Here is a 20,749-nt window from a genome sequence, read left to right on the forward strand (position 1 = left end):
AGTTATGAGGAAAGATTGGAAAGTTAGGACTGTTCTCCTTGGAACAGAGAAGGTTAAGAGGTGACCTAGTAGAGGTTTTCAAGATGAGAGATTTTGATAGAGTAAATAGGGAAAAAATATTCCCTCTGGTGAGTGGGTCAATAACTAGAGATCACGGATTCAAAATCATTGGAAAAAGATGGGGTGATGCTAGAATGTTCTAGCTGAAATGGTGGTGGAAGCTGATTTCATAAATAATTTAAAAAAAGAATTGGACAGGTACTTGAGGATGAGGGATCTACAGCATTATAGACAATAAGTGGGGTTTGGGACTCAGCATGACTGCCGTTATCAGCAGAGCTGCAATGGGCCGAATGGTTTCCTCAGTGCTGTATATTTATATGATTCTATGAAGATGCCTACTGTGCACATGTATGATCATTCTGGTAGCTGCATCATATGTATTTCTTGGCTTCTGTTTTCAGAGAAGTATCATGATCTTTGACTCATGAAGGTGGCCTTGGGCTCCCTGGAGCCAACCTTGGAACCCTCCTTTAAGGATCAAATAATACAGGCACTGTGGATTGCCTTAAAATAAATGCCTTATGACTACTACTCGGGATGGTCACTGATGAGCTGAATATTGATGGGACTGATAAATCTTGCAGTTCATGTGTGCACTGGAAAAGTGAGTAGGAACTTGTAAAACCACCTGGGTGCCAATGAATAATGCCAAGGTCTTTGGAGAATCATATTACTTGAAAAAAATACATTCTCATGCTGGGGATATAATAACATTGTGTTTGCTATGCCAAATAAGGAAATATCCACTTGCTTAATCAATCTGTGCATTGTAGATTGACTTAGGTTGCTGATCTGCCTCCAGGCACTCAGGAATAAGACTAAGACACATAAGGGCAATGACAGCCACTGGCAATGCCATACCTCTGACAAATCCTCTGCCAGGATATTTGGATTCTAAAGTAAGAGTGGAGGCATAGAAATATTTCTTCTTAGTTTCTCCTCTTTTTTTCAATAGGAATATCCATGGTAGAATGATAAATTTCAGTGCCAAAACTTTGTGTGAGAAACAGAATGGAGAAAAAAAACACAGCAAAAAATGGACCTAGTACACTCTTTCCCTCTAGGCTGCAAAAATCCAAGTACATGAAGATATATATTGGGCCCCCTTGAAACGTTCACTTCCTGTTAGCACAACAGTCTCCTAGAATGTTCACTGTATATGAACATGATGAACACATTATATTCCAAACATGAATTGCGCAAAATGCATGTACATTCACTGCATACATTTAAATGAAGGTTTCACCAGTTGTCTGAATGATCAGAAAATCCATGCCTTAGACCCTTATATTCCACAGGGTTATGCCCATCTACTTTGGGATAACTTTGGCAGAATTCCTGGAGAAACTGCATAATTATCTGTTTTTAGCCACTCATAATGTTTTTCTGGGGGTTCTGTCAAAGTTGTAGATCAGGAAAGTCTATGTGAAAATTCCACAAAATGTTTAAGTTCAGTTTTCTGGAAATAATGTACCATCACAAATTTTATCAATAACACAAAATTATTGAAAGCTGCACTATGGTTTTGAAACAATGTTAGAACTGTATTAAGTAGAATTGCATTTTATGCAATGCTTTGATGTCTCCAGCTGCTCCACGTCTTCATTGCCCTGAGACCTCAGGTCTCTATTACACCTTAAGCTCCTCATACTTACTGGCATGCCTGTGAAGGTAACTGGTGGAGATTGCCAAGAGATGCTGAATCCATTACTGTTAGGTGTGAATTTCGATCTAGGAATGTTGACAGGTGCCGTGGCCTGTTGGAAAAAGTGGTATTGTAAGGGGACCATATTGCCCAGGAAGAAGCTGAAACCTTTTAGTACCAGTGTGCTTTATCAGTACAGTTACAAAGAGACTATGTATTGTGTGTTACAATTAGAATTATACACAACTACATTCACACTGTGTCAAAATATTCCATAGGGTCCTGCTTTTTAAGAGTCAGTGGAAAATATGTGTTTAATTCTTGTGACTGTGGAGTAAATTAATGATCAGATACCAGGTTTTGCCTGTAAAGGGAGTTCTGTTGTTTACGTGTCTTAAAAAGCACCTCTGGAGACAGAAGTCTGATGCTCAAGTATTGCAGTATATTCAAAATGCTCCTTTTATATCCTGTGAGACGTGTGTCACTGCCACCTGTTTCTGAAAGCGCTGGTCTTGGGCATGCAGCTTTAAGCTGAACATAAACTCACCCAGGCTCACTAAAACTAGCTGCTGGGAAGATCCTTCTTAACAAGTTTCCTGGATTGTTGGTTGAAATGACTCTCAGCTGTTTTACATTGGGTGTTCAGCTAGTTACATGAGTGAGACCTACACTTTGAGAATAGGCAGAACTAGCATACATCGCACACAAAGAAAAGCAGCTTTAGAAAATACAGATGAGCTGCATATTTTGACACTATGGGCAGAATGTCCTGTTGCTACAGCCCTTCTTAAAAAAGCAGGATGAATATAAACTCAAGGGACAGTCATGCCAACTTGCCATCTGTCCCAACGTTCAGTCGCAACTTCATCCAGGTGGCTGAAGTTCCTGTCAGAAATAGGCAGCACGTTCCTGCATATGCAAATCAGAATCAGAAGTTACAAGCCCAACACTATTTTAGTCTCGGCCCAGCTGACTACCATCGGTTCCTGCTCCCACCCACCAAGGCAGTATAAATTGGGAGGTAGCCAATCTCAGCAAAAATTGAAAGGATCATCAGCTGGAGTGAGGAAAGGTGGATGGAGGTTATGGGCTCAAATACCAGGGTACACAGTTGGTAGTAAGAGGGGAAGTCACGGTGAACCTTTAATACCCGAACAGTGATAGATTTATAGAATAAGTTTCAAGAGAGGCCTTTGAATCCAGCTGTATAAAAAGATTCAAAAGGCAACTGGATATATTTCTGCTCAGGAGAGGAATAGTGGTAAGAAGGCAGGTAGGTAGGATGGATCACTGAAAAAGAGACGGGCCTTTTCCCGTTCAGAGGATTTTTTATGTCCTAACGATTATTTTGTATGCACGTTGCTAACTTATATACACAGGTAAAATCTAGACAATGTAGTGCAGTTCTAAAGGTTCGAGCAGTCTAGTATTACAATCTGCAGAGGAAAGATTTTCATTCCAGCAGTTTGGTATAGATTCAATCCCAAATCCCAAAGTTGAAGGACACTACTGCCAACCTGCTCTGTCACCCAGGCAACAATCAATGTTATTTAACTAATTTCAGATTAAACAATGTCAGCTAAACATCTTAGGGATTTCAATTCTGCTGACAAATTCAGAAGCCAACAGTGATTCATAAAAACCAAAACCTGAATTCAAGCCTGGGAATATAGCAACATTTTGCTCAAATGCACACCGGAATCTATCAGTATGCAAAAACCTCCGCACAAAAGACACACGAAGCTGATTGGCGGACTATGCTTCATCACTCTAATTCTTTCTTTTGGGCCTCCTTATCTCGAGAGACAATGGATACGCGCCTGGAGGTGGTCAGTGGTTTGTGAAGCAGCGCCTGGAGTGGCTATAAAGGCCAATTCTGGAGTAACAGGCTCTTCCACAGGTGCTGCAGAGAAATTTGTTTGTTGGGGCTGTTGCACAGTTGGCTCTCCCCTTGCGCCTCTGTCTTTTTTCCTGCCAACTACTAAGTCTCTTCGACTCGCCACAATTTAGCCCTGTCTTTATGGCTGCCCGCCAGCTCTGGCGAATGCTGGCAACTGACTCCCACGACTTGTGATCAATGTCACACGATTTCATGTCGCGTTTGCAGACGTCTTTATAACGGAGACATGGACGGCCGGTGGGTCTGATTATAATAGTCCTTATAAACATTGTCCAGCCAATCTGTGGTTCTGCCAGCAGCAGGATTTCTGTTACAATGTTTAATGTGTTTGGGAAGCAGATGAATGTTTGGTTGGGCAAAATTATTTCAACTACTTTTTAAAGTGTTTATAAAATCCTTTACTATTTCCCTTTACATTCCCCCTCCAGACTCTCAACATCTTCCTTCAGCCTTTCTAATCTCTTGCTTCCCCTCTATATTTTGTGTACTCTATGCTATTTTCTTTTGCGTCATTTGTTCTATATTTGTTATGTAACTCTTTGAAGTCCATTAATTTCCGCATTCAACCAAGATTTTGCTGCACATCCCTTTAATTCTTGTAGGGTGATACGATCAGGTGAGGAGGGGGCGAAGGGCTCCCCTCTTTTCCCTCTCCTTGTTTGACCAGAACAATTTATTTCCTTGTTAAGTGGATATTCTTGCCAATTCAGTGAGTATTTAACTTCTTTACGCACCGTGATCGTAAAAAGTTCGGATAGGTTTTCTCAAGTTTAACAAAGAAAGAAATTAACTTTACTGCACTTAAACTGATCGAAGTAAAAATAATAAAATAAGTTCCAACTTTTTCACACACACACACACACTCACAAATAGGTTACAGAGTGCGGAAGGATAAATTGATTGAATTAGAGTCCAGAGAAATAAAAGGGGTATATAGTCTGTGAAGGTTAGTGACTCAGCTGGCTTCAGGCTGAATTCGATGGTCCTGAGGCTTCCGGTTTGAAGAGATGGATGCTGATTCAGTGGTTCTCCGGGAGACAGCAATGTGACTGAATTCCTTCAAGAGAGATCTCTGTTCTTTCCGGAAAGTTCTCGAAAGTGTCTCGAAAGAAGGAGGTTTCTGTCTGTTCTTTCTAGTAAGTTCTCTCTCTCTAGTTCCTTCCTCTGGCTAAAGTAAGTAAACACAGTCAGCAGGGTTCAAAGCTTGCAAGGTTTGAGTGGGTCGTCTCCACCAGTTTAATATTCAGGTTTCCAGCCAGTGGATTAAAAAAAACATCCTTTGATTTAGCACATTTTCATGACACCTCCACACCACGCGGAATGAAATGTGACGACAGGTGCATTTCATTATAAAGTTGTAAAAATTTTTTAAAAAGAAACTGTACACCCACATTCATCCTCAAACATTCACTTTTCAATCTCACACTGCCATGACTGTGCTTTCATTCGGCATCTAGGCGATAGGGATTTTGTTTTATGGGAGGGGTCTCTCCTACATTCACATCGTGTAGGGCTAGGGCTATGCACCCTGGTTTCTCCCTGCAGATCTCTTTAAACGCTGTGAGCAACCTTGTTAGGACTCCTCTCTGTTCTGTGTTTAGATAGGAGAGTACAGTGTCTAATCTCCCTAACATTTCGGTGTTAGCTAACCGGACGGTAGGGGGTTCAATTTGGGAATCCTCCAGCTCTGCCTCTAACTCGTCCTCATTGTCCCTTTCACCCTCCTCTTTCCTGTCTGCCTGACAGATCTGTGCTTGTTTGTCCCCTTTTGTTTTTGGCAGGGCCCCACACAATCTACCAACACTTTGCTGAATGTTTCCCAAAAGCCCGTATGGGAATTAGGGGTGCAGGTTTTATTGCAGATTGGGACTTCCCCACAACCTGGCAAGTGTGGCAAGTTTTACAGAACTCCACCACATCCTTGTGGAGTTGTGGCCAGTGAAAATGCTGTCTGATGCAGGCTTGTGTTTTTCTGATACCAACATGTCCAGCCATTGGAACTTCATGGGCCATCCTCAGCATTTCCCTACAGTACCTCGGCGGCACCACTACCTGGTGAGTCACTGCCCACCCTTCGTCTGCAGGTCTGTGAGGAGGTCACCAGTTCCTCATCAGCACCTCATCGTTTAAATAGTAGCACTCTAAAACTCCTGCTTCAGGTTCAGTTTGGGCAGCCTGTGCTAACTTTTTTAACACTGGGTCGGCTTGCTGAGCCTCGACAAAGGAAGGCCTGTTTAACCCATCCTTTGGTTCCTCTAAATTCCCAAAGAAGATTTTGGATAACCAGACAGCAGGGTCATCCAACTGCAGGGCCAGTTCAGCCTCTGCCGATAGAGCTTGTTTGACCATGGACTGGATCACTACACAGTCAGGAAAAATGCCAGGGATCTTCTCCTGTAACTGCGCTGTCTCCCTGACCTCTTTCGGCCTTTTTAAGATCACTGGGGAAGCTACCATCTTCACCCCTGCCAAGTCATTGCAAGGAGCAGGTCGACCTTGTCCACTGGTAAACTAGGGGCAATCCCCATGGTTACCGGTCCTGAAATAAGGTTGCACTCCAGGTACATCTGATATAAAGATATGGGCATATACCTTTGCCCAATAACATTCACTAATACTTTGGCATTCAAAGCACTCTCTGGGGGAAAGGTCATGCCTTTTCCCAGCAGAAGGGATTGGGTGGCCCCTGTATCCCTAAGTATGACTATGGCTTACTTGCCTCACTTGAGGGGTATGGGGTCACTTTTCCTTCAGACACAAAATTCTGGTAATTCTCAGGGATTTTGTTAAGTTCTCCTGCACTCACAGCAGTATATTTACGGGGTCTTACTGCTGCAGTAACAGCCTCAGCCTAGTTTGTTGTGCTCTCCATCAGGGCCCTATTTCCTGCACTGGTCTTGTGTACCCTAACTAATTTCCCGTAACTTCCAGCAGTCAGCTCAAAGGTGACCTGCATTGTTGCAATGGAAATAAAAAATGCCTGTTCTCAGCATCTTTTCTGGCCTGAGGAGGGCCCCTGTGTTTCTAGCTCTCCCTTCTTCCCCATGGCTGTTCATCTTCCTATCACCCTCCCACCTTCTATCCTTTTCAGGTTTTTGGAGGTGACTATGGAAGCGTTTCCCTTGGGGCAAGGGCTTGTGGACAAGCTCATAATCATCAGTCAGATGCTGCCTGCCTGGCTTTTGAAACTTTTTGTTCCTCCAGATATGTTTTAATGGAAAGGGGAATTAAATTTCTAAACTCCTTGAGGAAGATCACCAATCTGAGTGTCACTCATTACAGCCTTGATCAAAAGAGCTGAACTCCAGATGTGAGGTGAGAGTGAATGCCCTTGACATCAAAGGCAGCATGTGACCAAATATGGCATCAAAGAGCCCTAGTAAAACTGGAGTCAATGAGAATCAGGGGAAAACTCTCCGCTGGTTGGAGTCATACCTAGCATAAAGGACGATGTTTGTGGTTGTTGGAGGTCAATCATCTCAGCCCCAGGACATCGCTGCAGGAGTTCCTCAGGGTAGTGTCCTAGGCCCAACCATCTTCAGCTGCTTCATTAATGACCTTCCCTCCATCATAAAGTCAGAAGTGGGGATGTTCGCCGATGATTGCAAAATGTTCAGCACCATTCGCAACTCCTCAGATACTGAAGCAGCCTGTGTCCAGATGCAGCAAGACTTAGACAACATCCAGACTTGGGCTGATAGGTGACGTGTAACATTCACGCCACACTGGTGCCAGGCAATGACCATCTCAAACAAGAGAAAATCTAACCATCTCCCCTTGATGTTCAATGAGATTACCATTGTTGAATCTCCCATTATCAACATCCCGGGGGTTAACATTGACCAGAAACTGAACTGGAAGAGCCACATAAATACTGTGGCTACAACAGCAGGTCAGAGGCTGGGAATTCTGCGGCGAGTAACCCACAAAGCCTGTCCACCATCCACAAGGCACAAGTCAGGAGTGTGATGGAATACTCTCCACTTGCCTGGATGGGCGCAGCTCCAACACTCAAGAAGCCTGACACCATGCAGGACAAAGCAGCCCGCTTGATTGGCACCCCATCCACCTTCAACATTCACTCCGATCACTACTGATGCAAAGTGGCAGCAGTGTGTACCATCTACAAGATGCACTGCAGCAACTCACCAAGGCTCTTTCGACAGCACCTTCCAAACCACGACCTCTACTACCTACAAGGACAAGGGTAGAAGATGCATGGGAACACCACCACCTGCAAGTTCTCCTCCAAGCCACACACGAACTTGACTTGGAACTATTTCGCTGTTACATCACTGTCGCTGGGTCAAAATCCTGGAACTCCCTAACATCACTGTTGGTGTAGCTACCCCACATGGACTGCAACGGTTCAAGAAGGCAGCTCACCTTCTCAAGGGAAATTAGGGATGGGCAATAAAATGCTGGCCTAACCAGCGACGCCACATCCCATGAACGAATATATAAAAAATGCCTGTTCTCAGCATCTTTTTTGGCCTGAGGAAGGCCCCTGTGTTTCCAGCTCTCCCTTCTTCCCCATGGCTGTTCATCTTCCTATCACCCTCCCACCTTCTATCCTTTTCAGGTTTTTGGAGGTGACTAGGGAAGCGTTTCCCTTGGGGCAAGGGCTTGTGGACAAGCTCATAATCATCAGTCAGATGCTGCCTGCCTGGCTCTTGAAACTTTTTGTTCCTCCAGATGTGTTTTAATGGAAAGGGGAATCAAATTTCTGAACTCCTTGAGGAAGATCACCAATCTGAGATTTTCATTGTTGGTCTCTATCTTAAGCGTCCATATCCATCGGTCGAAAGTGAGTTGCTTAACTATTTCAAACTCGATGTAAGTTTGTTCTGGCCATTTTTGGAGAGTTCAGAATTTTGTGGTGGTACGCCTCCGGTACCAGCTCATATGCACTCAGGATAGCATCTTTCGTCATCTGATAGTTTGATAAACTTTCGTCGGACAATAGGAAATAAACCTCAGGGGCTTTTCCTATTAATTTACTTTGCAGTAGCAGGGTCCAGCCCTCCGCTGGCCACTTCAACTGTTTTGCAAGCTTTTCAAATGAGATGAAAAATGCTTCCACATACCCCTCATCAAAGTTTGGTATGAAATGGGAGAACTTTAAGAGCTCAGCACTCAGTCCTGAACTAGGGACAGTTCCCTCACTAGCGGTGCCTTCACTGGGTATATTGGGTCTTCCCCTATTCCGTTTGAGCTGCCTTAACTCTCTTCCCTGCTTCCCGTTCTGGATAGCTCTTTCTTTCCTGGATTTCTACTTCTGTTCTTGGAATTCTAGCTCTAGTTTCTGCTGTTCCAGTTGTATCTAGGTAATGCTAGCCTGTCTACTACAGATTCTATGCCTGTCTCCGATTCTTCAGTTTCAATTTCTAAATGGTTGGCCACAAGTTTTAGGATCACGGTTCCCAGCATTTGGACTGATATTTATCTCTAAATGCCGAGCCATACTCCTTAACATTTCAACGGATAGGGCTTTTAAACTGTCCCAAGTTACTTCCCTCTGGTCTAGGAAGGTACTGGCCTCGAATGTGGACGTTTTAGTACTCTAGCACTGAACCACAATAAAACCTGTATTGAAGTATTTTAAAAGATTATTGCTTGGGATCAATTTGGTTTCCTGATTCCAATTTCACATTTGTCTTTGGGTTTGATTGCGGATGTAGAGCCCCCGATTTTCTGTTACAATCAGATGAGAAGGGGTCGAAGGGCTCCCCTCTTTTCCCTCTCCTTGTTTGGCCACAACAGATTTATTTCCTTTTTAAGTGGATATGCTTGCCAATTCAGTGAGTGTTTAACTTGTTTACGTGCCATGATCACAAAAAGATCCAATTGGACAAGTTTTCTAGAGTTTAACAAAGAAAAAGGTTAACTTTATTGTACTTAAACCGATCTAAGTAAAAATAATTAAATATGCTCCAACTTTCTCTCTCTCTCACACACACAAATAGGTTACAGAATGGGAAAAGATAGATTGGCTGAATTAGAGTCCATAGAAATAAAAGGGGTGTGCAGTCTGTGGAAGTTGGTGCCTTGGCTGGCTTCAGGCTGAATTCATTGGTCCTGAGGCTTCTGGTTTGAAGAGGTGGACGCTGATTCAGTGGTTCTCCTGGAGACAGCAATGTGACTGAATTCCTTCGAGAGAGATCTCTGTCTGTTCTTTCCAGAAACTTGTCTTAACTGTGTACCTGTAGGAGATTTCTGTCTGTTCTTTCCAGAAAGTTCTCTCTCCTTCCTCAGGTTTAACTGAGTAAGCACAGTCAGCAGAGTATTAAGCTTGCAAGGTTCGAGTGGTTCGGCTCTACCAGCTTAATATTCTCAGGTTTCCAGCTGGTGGATTAAAAAATCATCATTCGACCTTGCACGTTTTCGTGACAAGGGATATATCTAATTTGTACCCATTGGGCAGAATCAGCTGATGATAGTTTATTTTAAGGTGTTGGGACCCTTTCCAGGTCCAGACCCCACACGGGTCTGCAGTGTGGACTCTGGCGCTATCTACTGGGATGCAGCCTCCTAATTGGTCATCTCCTCATCTACCGTTCAATTAAGGATGGCAGGTGGGTTCCTGAAGCTGCAGGCCCAATCAGAGGGACTGCACCTCAGGACAGCTGGCAGCCCCAACAGGAGAGATGAGTGCAGTTCAGGAAGCAGGGAAAGACGAGGGTGCCTCAAATTGGAGGTTCCCTCAGAAGTGTGAATAAAATTGCAACATTAAAGAGTCCCAAAACCGGTAGGGCCATTGAAATGGAGGAGAAACCCCTCTGGAGGGTTAATTTTGGCCACAGGTGCGGCCTTTCATCCTTGTGGCTCCGTCATTGGGGCATGGAGCTAAAAGACTGCCTCCATGGCTCTGTCAGGCTCCGCACTCAGCTGGGGGGGGGGGTCGCTCCAACACCACGAAGGTCCCAGTGGAGTCCTCCCCATCCCCCTCATTAGTCTCTTAATTGGCCCAAGTGGCTACCCCGCTGCTACCAGGTGGGTAGCCGCCGCTGTAGTTCACCTGCCTCCGGCAAGATTGCTGGAAGGTGGGAATATATTGAAGTGCCGACCCGACGGCCTTATCTCCAATCTTGCTCCCAGTCCTGCATTTAAACCTACCTCAGTGAGACAGGGAAGATTCCACCTATCATCTCTTGTCTAAAATTTCCCTTTTTCATCCAGTATCTTATCTGCCAATTTTTATTTCTAATTTATTTGGGTTTGTCCCCGTTATATGTGACTGAAGCTGTTTTTTTCCAGTTCAATACATTTATCTTCAACTGTTCCCTCTCTTTTCCAAATTTCCATAGAACCTAATTCTGTTTGAGTCACTGTTTCCGAGATGTTTCCTTATCCTTACATTACTTACTTGCCTCAGTTCATTTCCTAGAATTGGATCCAGTACTACTTCTTTCCTTGTTGGACTAAAACATTCTGGGAGTAATTTCCACTTTGGACACAGCCGGAAAACTTGTGGCCGTGAATAAATCATGAATGTCAGTGGAAAGGAAAATTGGGCTGATCTGCAACTCCCCGTTTTCCACCTGTAAAGTAATTTTAACCAAACAGATTCAACTTCCTTGCTATCCTTTTCTAGTGCTCCAATGAATCTTTGATTAACAAAGCCATCCTTTGTCTTTTCTCCTTATTCTATCTTTCTGAGTATTTTGTAACCAGGAGTGTTTAGCTCCCAGACCTACCCCAGCCGAAGCCACATCACGATTAATGCTTTTATATTATTCATAGTACTTTGTGCATTTATGTACATATACCTCAAACCTACCTCTCTCTGTTCAGTAATCTTACTTTTTTAATGCCTTTCATCTTATCTTCTTTAGTATGTTCCTGCTTTTCACTTTTATTTTTTCCTACATCCTTCATTACTCAGATCGCCGTACTCAAGACGAATGTAAGACAGGGCTGAAAGTTGAAGCAACTGCTAGAAGCTACCTGAGTAACGGAGTTACTGCAGTGATGAAGGTGATTCAGCATTTAAAATTTAAAAGTGAATGGAACAGATGCAGTAATACCTAATGTAGTAATGAGATTAGAAGAGGGAGCAATTAAAATGGCATGTTTAGTGGGGGGAAGAAAAAGTAAGGAAGAGAGAATTCCAGCTAAAGGAGCAAGAATTTCAGTTGCGAGAGATTCTGCTAGAGAAAGAGAAGGGTGGAGAGAAAGAAGAACAACACGAAGGGGAAGGAGAGCAAGAATGGGACGAAGGCAGACTGCAGGAAGAGGGAGCAATGCAAACTTAAGGCCAAGGAGGATCAGCAGAGACATCACAAGGCTGATGAGGCGGAAAAAGATCTGTGGTCCACGTGCTCCAATGCTGGGAGTTTGAATTTTTAAATGCACCCTGTTCAGCCATATTTTTGCTTTTTTTGTAAAATAGGAAGAAACATCGACTTTTCTTGGCAACTGACATGATTGTATTGTGGAAAGGTACAAATCCCAAAAATGTGATTTCATTTGTGGAAATGAAAAATTAACATTAACAACACATTTGTAGCAATGTTTTTCATATAGCTAATAAGCTATTTAACAATTATACACTCATGTTCATTTTCCCTGCTGTGAAGGATTGGAAGATTAATTCAGTAAAGATTGAGAAAAGGCTAATTTTAGGTCTAGCCCTTGGGAGCACTGGTAAATGCTTTAATGGAACACTGCAAAATTGATTTCTAGCAGCGAAGATTTATCCTTAACTATGCTAAGAAGTAACTAATAATAGCAATTTACCAGTGAATAAGTACAACATCAATGACTCAAAGGATCTTGCAACATGTCTAGAAGAAATTACTTGATTTACAAAGAGTACAAAGATGAGTCATGACCATTACTGTCAGGTAGCAGTCCGGGAAATATATGGACATGAAGGAACAGTTGTAAAAGATGCTGTATTAACACATGAATGTTAGGAAGGTCGTAGCAGGTAAGGCAGTAAAAGTGAATATAGCAGACTTATGAAAATTACATATACAGACCACGATGTGAAAGAGAATGAAAAATAAAAAAATAGAAAATAGGAGCAGGAGTAGGCCATTCGGCCCTTCGAGGCTGTTCCGCCATTCATTATGAACATGGCTGATCTTTCCAACTCAGTAACCTGTTCCAGCTTTCGCCCCATACCCTTTGATCCCTTTAGACCCAAGAGCTATATCTAACTCCTTTTTGAAAATATACAATGTTTTGGCCTCAACTGCTTTCTGTAGTAGCGAATTCCACAGGCTCACCACTCTCTGGGTGAAGAAATTTCTCCTCATCTCAGTCCTGAAAGGTTTACCCTGTATCCTTAGACTGTGACCCCTGGTTCTGGACTCCCCCACCATCGGGAACATCCTTCCTGCATCTACCCTGTCAAGTCCTGTTAGAATTTTATACGTTTCTATGAGATCCCCCCTCACTCTTCTGAACTCCAGCGAATATAATCCTAACCAACTCAATCTCTCCTCATATGTCAGTCCCGCCATCCCAGGAATCAGTCTGGTAAACCTTTGTTGCACTCTCTCTATAGCAAGAACATCCTTCCTCAGATAAGGAGACCAAAACTGCACACAATATTCCAGGTGTGGCCTCACCAAGGCCCTGTATAATTGCAGCAAGACATCCCTGCTCCTGTACTCGAATCCTCTCGCTACGAAGGACAACATACCATTTGCCTTTTTTACCGCCTGTTGCACCTGTATGCTTACCTTCAGCGACTGGTGTACGAGAGCACCCAGGTCTCGCTGCATATTCCCCTCTCTCAGTTTATAGCCGTTCAGATAATAATCTGCCTTCCTGCTTTTGCTACCAAAGTGGATAACCTCACATTTATCCACATTATACTGCATCTGCCATGCATTAGCCCACTCACTCAACATGCCCAAATCACCCTGAAACCTCTCTGCATCCTCCTCACAACTCACCCTCCCACCCAGTTTTGTGTCATCTGCAAATTTGGAGATATTACATTTAGTTCCCTCATCTAAATCATTAATATATATTGTGAATAGCTGGGATCCTAGCACCGATCCCTGCGGTACGCCACTAGTCACTGCTGCCATTGGGTAAAAGACTCATTCATCCCTACTCTTTGTTTCCCATCTGCCAACCAATTTTCTATCCTTCGCAATACACTACCCCCAGTCCCATGCGCTTTAATTTTACATGCTAATCTCTTATGTGGGACTTTGTCGAAAGCCTTCTGAAAGTCCAAATAAACCACATCCACTGGCTCCCCCTCATCAACTCTACTAGTTACATCCTCGAAGAATTCTAGTAGATTTGTCAAGCATGATTTCCCTTTCGTAAATCCATGCTGACTCTGTCCGATTCTACCACTGTTCTCCAACTGCTCTGCTATAAAATCTTTGATTATGGACTCTAGAATTTTCCCCACTACCGACGGCAGGCTGACTGGTCTATAATTCCCTGCTTTCTCTCTACCTCCCTTTTTAAATAGTGGGGTTACATTAGCTACCCTCCAATCTGTAGGTACTGTTCCAGAGTCTATAGAATCTTGGAAGATGACCACCAATGCATCCACTATTTCTAGGGCCACTTCCTTAAGTACTCTGGGATGCATACCATCAGGCCCTGGGGATTTATCAGCCTTCAATCCCATCAATTTCCCCAACACCATTTCTCTACTAATACTGATTTCTTTCAGTTCCTCCCTCTCACTAAGCCCTGTGTTCCCCAACATTTCTGGTATGATATTTGTGTCCTCCTTTGTGAAGACAGAACCAAAGTATGCATTTAGTTGGTCAGTCATTTCTTTGTTCCCCATAATAAGTTCCCCTGTTTCTGACTGTAAGGGACCTACATTTGTCTTCACCAATCTTTTTCTCTTCACATAGCTATAGAAACTTCTACAGTCAGTTTTTATATTCTCCGCAAGCTTGCTCTCGTACGCTATTTTCCCCTTCTTAATCAATCCCTTGGTCCTCCTTTGCTGAATTCTAAACTGCTCACAATCCTCAGGTCTGTTGTTTTTCCTGGCAAATTTATATGCCTCTTCCTTGGATCTAATGCTATCTCTAATTTCCCTTGTAAGCCATGGTTTGGCTACCTTTCCCGTTTTACTTTTGCGCCAGACAGGGATAAACAATTGTTGCAGTTCATCCATGCGCTCTTTAAATGTTTACCATTGCCAATCCACCATCATCCCTTTAAGTAACGTTTCCCAGTCCGTCATGGCCAACTCGCGCCTCATACCTTTGTAGTTTCCTTTACTAAGATTCAGGACCCTTGTCTCAGAATCAACTATGTCACTCTCCATCTTGATGAAGAATTCTATCATATTATGGTCGCTCATCCCCAAGGGGTCTTGTACCACTAGATTGTCAATTATTCCTCTCTCATTACACAATACCCAGTCTAGGATGGCCTGTTCTCTAGTTGGTTCCTCAACGTATTGGTCCAGAAAACTATCCCATATACACTCCAAGAATTCCTCCTCTGCAGTATTGTGACTAATTCGATTTGCCCAATCTATATGCAGATTAAAGTCAGCCATAATTACAGATGCTCCTTTATCGCATGCATCTCTAATTTCCTGGTTAATGCCATTCCCAACATCACCACTACAGTTTGGGGATCTATATACAACCCCCACTAACGTTTTTTGCCCCTTAGTGTTTCTCAGCTCTACCCATAGAGATTCCACATCATCAGAGCTAATATCTTTCCTCACTATTGCGTTAATTTCCTCTTTAACCAGCAATGCAACCCCACCGCCTTTTGCTTTTAGTCTGTCCTTCCTAAATACTAAATATCCCTGGATGTTCATTTCCCATCCCTGGTCACCTTGCAGCTATGTCTCCGTAATTCCGACTATATCATACCCGTTTACATCTATTTGCACGATTAATTCATCCACTTTATTGTGAATGCTCCACGTGTTAAGGCACAAAGCCTTATGGCTTGTCTGTTTAACATTACTTGTCCTCTTCCCAATATTTTTCACTGTGTCCCTGTTTGATTCTGGCCCTTGATTTCTCTGCCTATCACTTTTCCTAATCCCCTTACTGTCTTTTGTTCTTGTCTTTGATCCCCCCTCCTCTGACTCCTTGCAAAGGTTCCCATCTCCGTGCCATTTTAGTTTAAACCCTCCCCAACCACTCTAGCAAATACTACCCCTGCAAGAATATTCTGCGTCAAATCACTCTCTCTTAATTCCTATTGTTCTTAGGTTTAAAGTAATAATCAAACTTAAAAGCATGCCACACATGAAACAACCCTATCACATGAAAACATTCACTCCATCTGAGGAAAGAATAATTGAATTATCACTGGGAAATTTGTGTGAACCACTGGCTTAACATGCTCAAATTCTTAAATGTACACCTACTGTGCTTAACTTTTCATTGGCAGAGTTAAATCATAAAACTTACCTCTATCATTTTAATAATAGGTTTCCCACATGATTAATCACTGAAACTTCAGCAAATTATGGTAACTAACCTGAGGTGCATATTAGTACCTGATAAGCGTGGTCAGTGTGGATGAGGTAGAGGCACGTTGGTGCCGACCGACTCAGTGGAGTGGTAGGTTTGGTCTCGGTTCTTACGACGGTGGCGTCAGATCGTCCTGCATCCAAGCTGCAGAGTGTAGGCGGTGAAGCCACAGATGGTGACACTGGAGAAAGGCTACCCAAACCCTCAGCAACAGAATCAGTGTTCAGTTTAATCTCTTGGTAGTAGAAGTCTTCTTCACCATCACTGCAATCTGAATCTACACTGCGTCTGTAGGGAGAAAATAAATGGACACTTAATGTCCAGTGATGATCGGAGACCGGGTTTAACATAAATAATGCAGATCACTCTGCACAATCCCCCCTTATTAATATTGTTACATAAAACTTGCACTGCTCTGCCCTAGCATTGAATTTGCCTTTCCAATGACATAGTCATGATTACTGACATTACAGACCAGTACCAATTAATGATTGGAAAGGAATTCAGATGAGAGTTTTGTTTCATTTACTGCCACTTATGCATGCAAGGAAAAAAAATCAATTTTTTCACCTGGTTTAACAGAATGGGCCAGCTATATTTGAATAGAACAAAAGAAACGTAGGAGTGAACAAAATTCCCAAGTACTCCAACTTCACCCCTCCCCACACGCACATAGTGAAGACTAATGGAAGCAGTTTGAAAAGTCATTCACTCAACAACCCACTAAAGAAAAGGTGCAAGATGTATGAATGTTCAGTCTGTTGATTTTGATTAGGTCAAGTGGGAGCTCTTGTAAAATATTTTTCTGGAAAAAAACGTAAGCCAGAGTTAAAAGTTAACAAATGAAAATCGCAGGAAGTCTATCTTACTTGGACTATTAATTTGACCGTAATTTCAGAAGTCTAACTGTATTTAATTGATTAGTCAAAAGAATGTGATGGACTACAATATATTTTCTCTCCACTATTCAAATCCTTTTCAATCTCTCTGTTCCATTCTGAGATAACCTACTCTCAGTAAACTGAAGCAGTCAATCTGTAAATTGGATTTGTATTCATCGCTTTGAAACACTTCACAGTAATTTTTAGCAAAAAATACAAATTGATTCTAATGAAATCAGAAGTATAGCTAAAAATGTAGTTAAAAAGGAGCAATTATTACAATGTGAAAATGTGTTAACTGGTTTACATTATTTTTAATTCTTTCATGGGATGTGGTTATCACTGGCAAGGCCAGCATTTGTTGCCCATCCCTAATTGCCCTTCCTAGGCCATTTCAGAGAGTAGTTAAGAGTCAAACCACATTGCTGTGGGTCTGGACTCACATGTTGGCCAGACCAGGTAAGGACAGCAGATTTTCTTCCCTAAAGGACATTAATGAGCCAGATGGGTTTTTATGACAATCGATGATAGTTTCATGGCACCATTACTGATACTAGCTTTCAATTCCAGATTTTTATTAATTAATTGAATTTATTAATGAATTGACTTTAATTTCCACTATTTGCAACCTGTGTGTACAGGATATTAGCCTGGGCCTCTAGATTACTAGTTCATTAACATTACCACGACACTTTATTCTCCCCGTGCATTGGTGTAAAATCATTAATAATTTTTAATTTATGAACAATTTTACATTATTAAAATTAAAATATTGCACTAGATTTATTTTTAGGGACCTGTCATTATCAACAGCTCCCAGTTTAAATGAAACAATATCTGCAGTCTTCCTTTGGCTTTCTCTCACATATGAGCTCACTACTCAGACCGCTTGCCCCAGGACTAATTTTACTTGATTTTTAAATTGTACTCACCTGATCATAAGAAATAGCAGCAGGAGTAGGTCACACAGCCCCTTTGGCCTGTTCTGCCATTCAACAAGATCGTGGCTGGCTGATCTGATCTTGGGCTCAACTCCACTTTCCTGCCTATTCTCCATAACCTTCGACTCCCCAATAGTTTAAGAATCTATCTCAGTCTTGGATATATTCAATAACTCAGCCTCCACTGCTCTCTGGAGTAGAGAATTCCATACATTTATGACCCTCTGAGAGAAGAAATTCCCCTAATCCCCATCTTAAATGGGTGACCCCTTATTCTGAAACTATGACCCCTAGCTTTAGATTGCCTCACGATGGCAAACATCCTCTCTGCATCTACCCTGTAAAGACCCCTCAGAATCTGATATATTTCAAGATCACCTCTCATTCTTCCAAATGCCAATGAGCATAGGCCAACCTGCTTAACCTTTCCTCATAACACACCCCCTTCATTCCAGGAACCAACCTAGTGAACCTTCTCTGAACTGCTTCCAATGCAAGTGTATCTCTCCCTTGATAAAGAGACCAAAATTGTACACATTACTCTAGTTGTGGTCTCACCAATGCCCTGTACAGTTGTCACAAGACCTCTCTACTTTTATACTACACCCCCTTGCAATAAATGCCAACATTCCATTTGCCTTACTAATTACTTGCTGTACCTGCATTCTAACCTTTTGTGATTCATGTACAAGCACTCCCAGATCTTTCTGTACCGTGCATTCTGTAGTCTCTCTCCATTTAAATGATATTTTGCTTTTCTGTTCTTCCTGACAGAAGTGGATTACCTCACATTTTCCCACATTATACCCCATCTGACAAATTTTTGCCCATTTACTTAACCTATCTATAACCCTTTGCAGACACTTTGGGCTGAATTTCACCAGGCCTTTGGAGACAGCTGGGAGGTGAGATGGGTGGTAAGGTGGTGACAGAAGGCGTCGGGAGGGAAGTGGGCCTATTGACTGCCATTTTACCAGGCCGCCTGGATTATATGAGCCTCAGAATGCCCCCGGCGTGTGGGGAGACTGCCAGCTACATCGAGCAGACCTCCCAGCAGCTTCCTGGGAGGGAGGCGCTACCTTTCCGGAGGCTCCATGGCACACAGAGGGGCCCACTGGCAGCAATGGCGGCACCCATGGCCTGGCACCACCGCTGGAGGGTTTACCCCTCCAAGTGCTGGGTCCTGCCTGCCTGGCCCTGGCACATCAAAACATTTCTTACTGGCCCTTCAAGGACTCCTCAACATGGAGGCACCCTCTACTTCTCCTTGCAGCCTCAGCAGCGGCCACTTCCATCAGTGGTGCTACAAAGGCTGCAGAGCTGCTGGCCCTCTGATTGGGCTGACAGTTCAGAGAGGCAGGCCTCCACCCTTAATTGGATGGCGGTCCTGATGGTGGCCTCCTAATTGGCCACCTCCTGTAAAATAGCTGCTGCAGTTATGCTACTGGCCCAAACTGGCTCGGGAGCTGTATTTGGCCCCGATGTCGGGACCCACGCAGTATCAATAAAATTCTAGTCTTTATGTCATCCTCACAACTTACTTTCCCACCTATCATTGCATCATGAGCAATTTTGGCTACAATACTTCATCCAAGTCAATAATATAGATTTTATATAGTTGAGGCCCCACCACTAATCCTTGTGGCACCCCACTTGCTACAGTTTGTCAACATGGAAATGACCCATTTATCCTGACTCTCTGTTTTCTGTTGGTTAGCCAATCCTCTATCCATGCTAATATATTACCCCAATACCATGAGCTCTTATGCAGTGACTTTTCTGTGACACCTTATCGAATACTTTTTGGAAATCCAAATACATTACATCTACTTGTTCCCCTTTACCCAACCTGCTCATTACATCCTCAAATAACTCTAATAAAGTTGTGAAATACGAGTTCTCTTTCATAAAACCATGTTGACTCTGCTTGAATGTAGTATGATTTTCTAAATGTCCTGTTATTATTTGCTTTCTAGCTCCCTCCTTTCTTGAATAGGAACATTATATTTGCAGTTTTCCAATTAGCTGGGACCTTTCCAGAATCTAGGGTATTTTGCAAGATTACAACCAATGCAGCCACTATCTCTGAAGCCACTGCTTTTAAGTCCCTAGGATGAAGGCTATCAGGTCCCAGGGACTTGTCAGCCTTTAGTCCCGTAAATTTGCTTAGTAAATTTTCTCTAGTGATAATGATTGATTTAAGTTCTTCCCTCCCTTTTGCCCCCTGACTTTATACTATTATTGGGATGTTTTAGTGTCTTCTACCATGAACACAGATACAAAATATTTCTTTAAAGTCTCTGCCACTTCCTTGTTCCCCAGTCATTGCTGGGAGTAGTCTGTAGGTCCCCTAAGAGTAGCTACACTGTAGGGCAGAGTATCAATCAAAAAAAGTGGGCTTGTAAGAAAGACACTGCAATAATCGTCCGAGACTTTCATCTTCTTATAGATTGGACAATCAAATTCCCCAGTCTCATCCTCTAAGGGAACAATGTTTACTTTAGTTACTCTCTTCCTTTTTATATACTTGTGGAAGCTTTTCCTGTCTATTTTTATATTTCTTGCTAGTCTACTCTCATAATTTATTTTCTCCCTCTTTTTTATTTTTAAGTCATCCTTTGCTGGTTTCTAAAATGCTCCCAATCTTCTGGCCTGCCACTAATCTTCACAACATTGTATGCCTTTTCTTTTAATTTGATACTATCCTTAACTTCCTTAATTAGCCACGGATGGTACATCCTTCTCGTAGAGTCTTTCTTTCCCACTAGAATAAACCCTTTGTTGAGAATTATGAAATACCTTCTTAAATGTCGCCATTGCTTATCTTACTGCCTTACCTTTTAATCTATTTTCCCAGTCCCATTTAGCCAACTCTGTCT

The 20,749-nt window shown here is 42.6% G+C and overlaps 1 protein-coding gene across 3 annotated transcripts in view; it reads right to left on the reverse strand.

Annotated features, from left to right (window-relative positions):
* Positions 1–20,749, reverse strand: part of znf704 (zinc finger protein 704) — a 253,873-nt gene that overhangs the window by 34,110 nt on the left and 199,014 nt on the right. For 2 of the 3 annotated variants that reach the window (XM_068032098.1, XM_068032100.1), the window contains exons 6-7: positions 16,075–16,336; positions 1,719–1,820 (exon numbers count right to left, since the gene is read on the reverse strand). In XM_068032098.1, the coding sequence (XP_067888199.1) occupies positions 1,719–1,820; positions 16,075–16,336 (364 nt within the window). The remainder of the gene's footprint in view (positions 1–1,718; positions 1,821–16,074; positions 16,337–20,749) is intronic. The other variant, XM_068032099.1, reaches the window with a different exon arrangement.

This window comes from Heterodontus francisci, chromosome 5 (assembly GCF_036365525.1).
Source record: "Heterodontus francisci isolate sHetFra1 chromosome 5, sHetFra1.hap1, whole genome shotgun sequence".
Lineage (NCBI taxonomy): Eukaryota > Metazoa > Chordata > Chondrichthyes > Heterodontiformes > Heterodontidae > Heterodontus > Heterodontus francisci.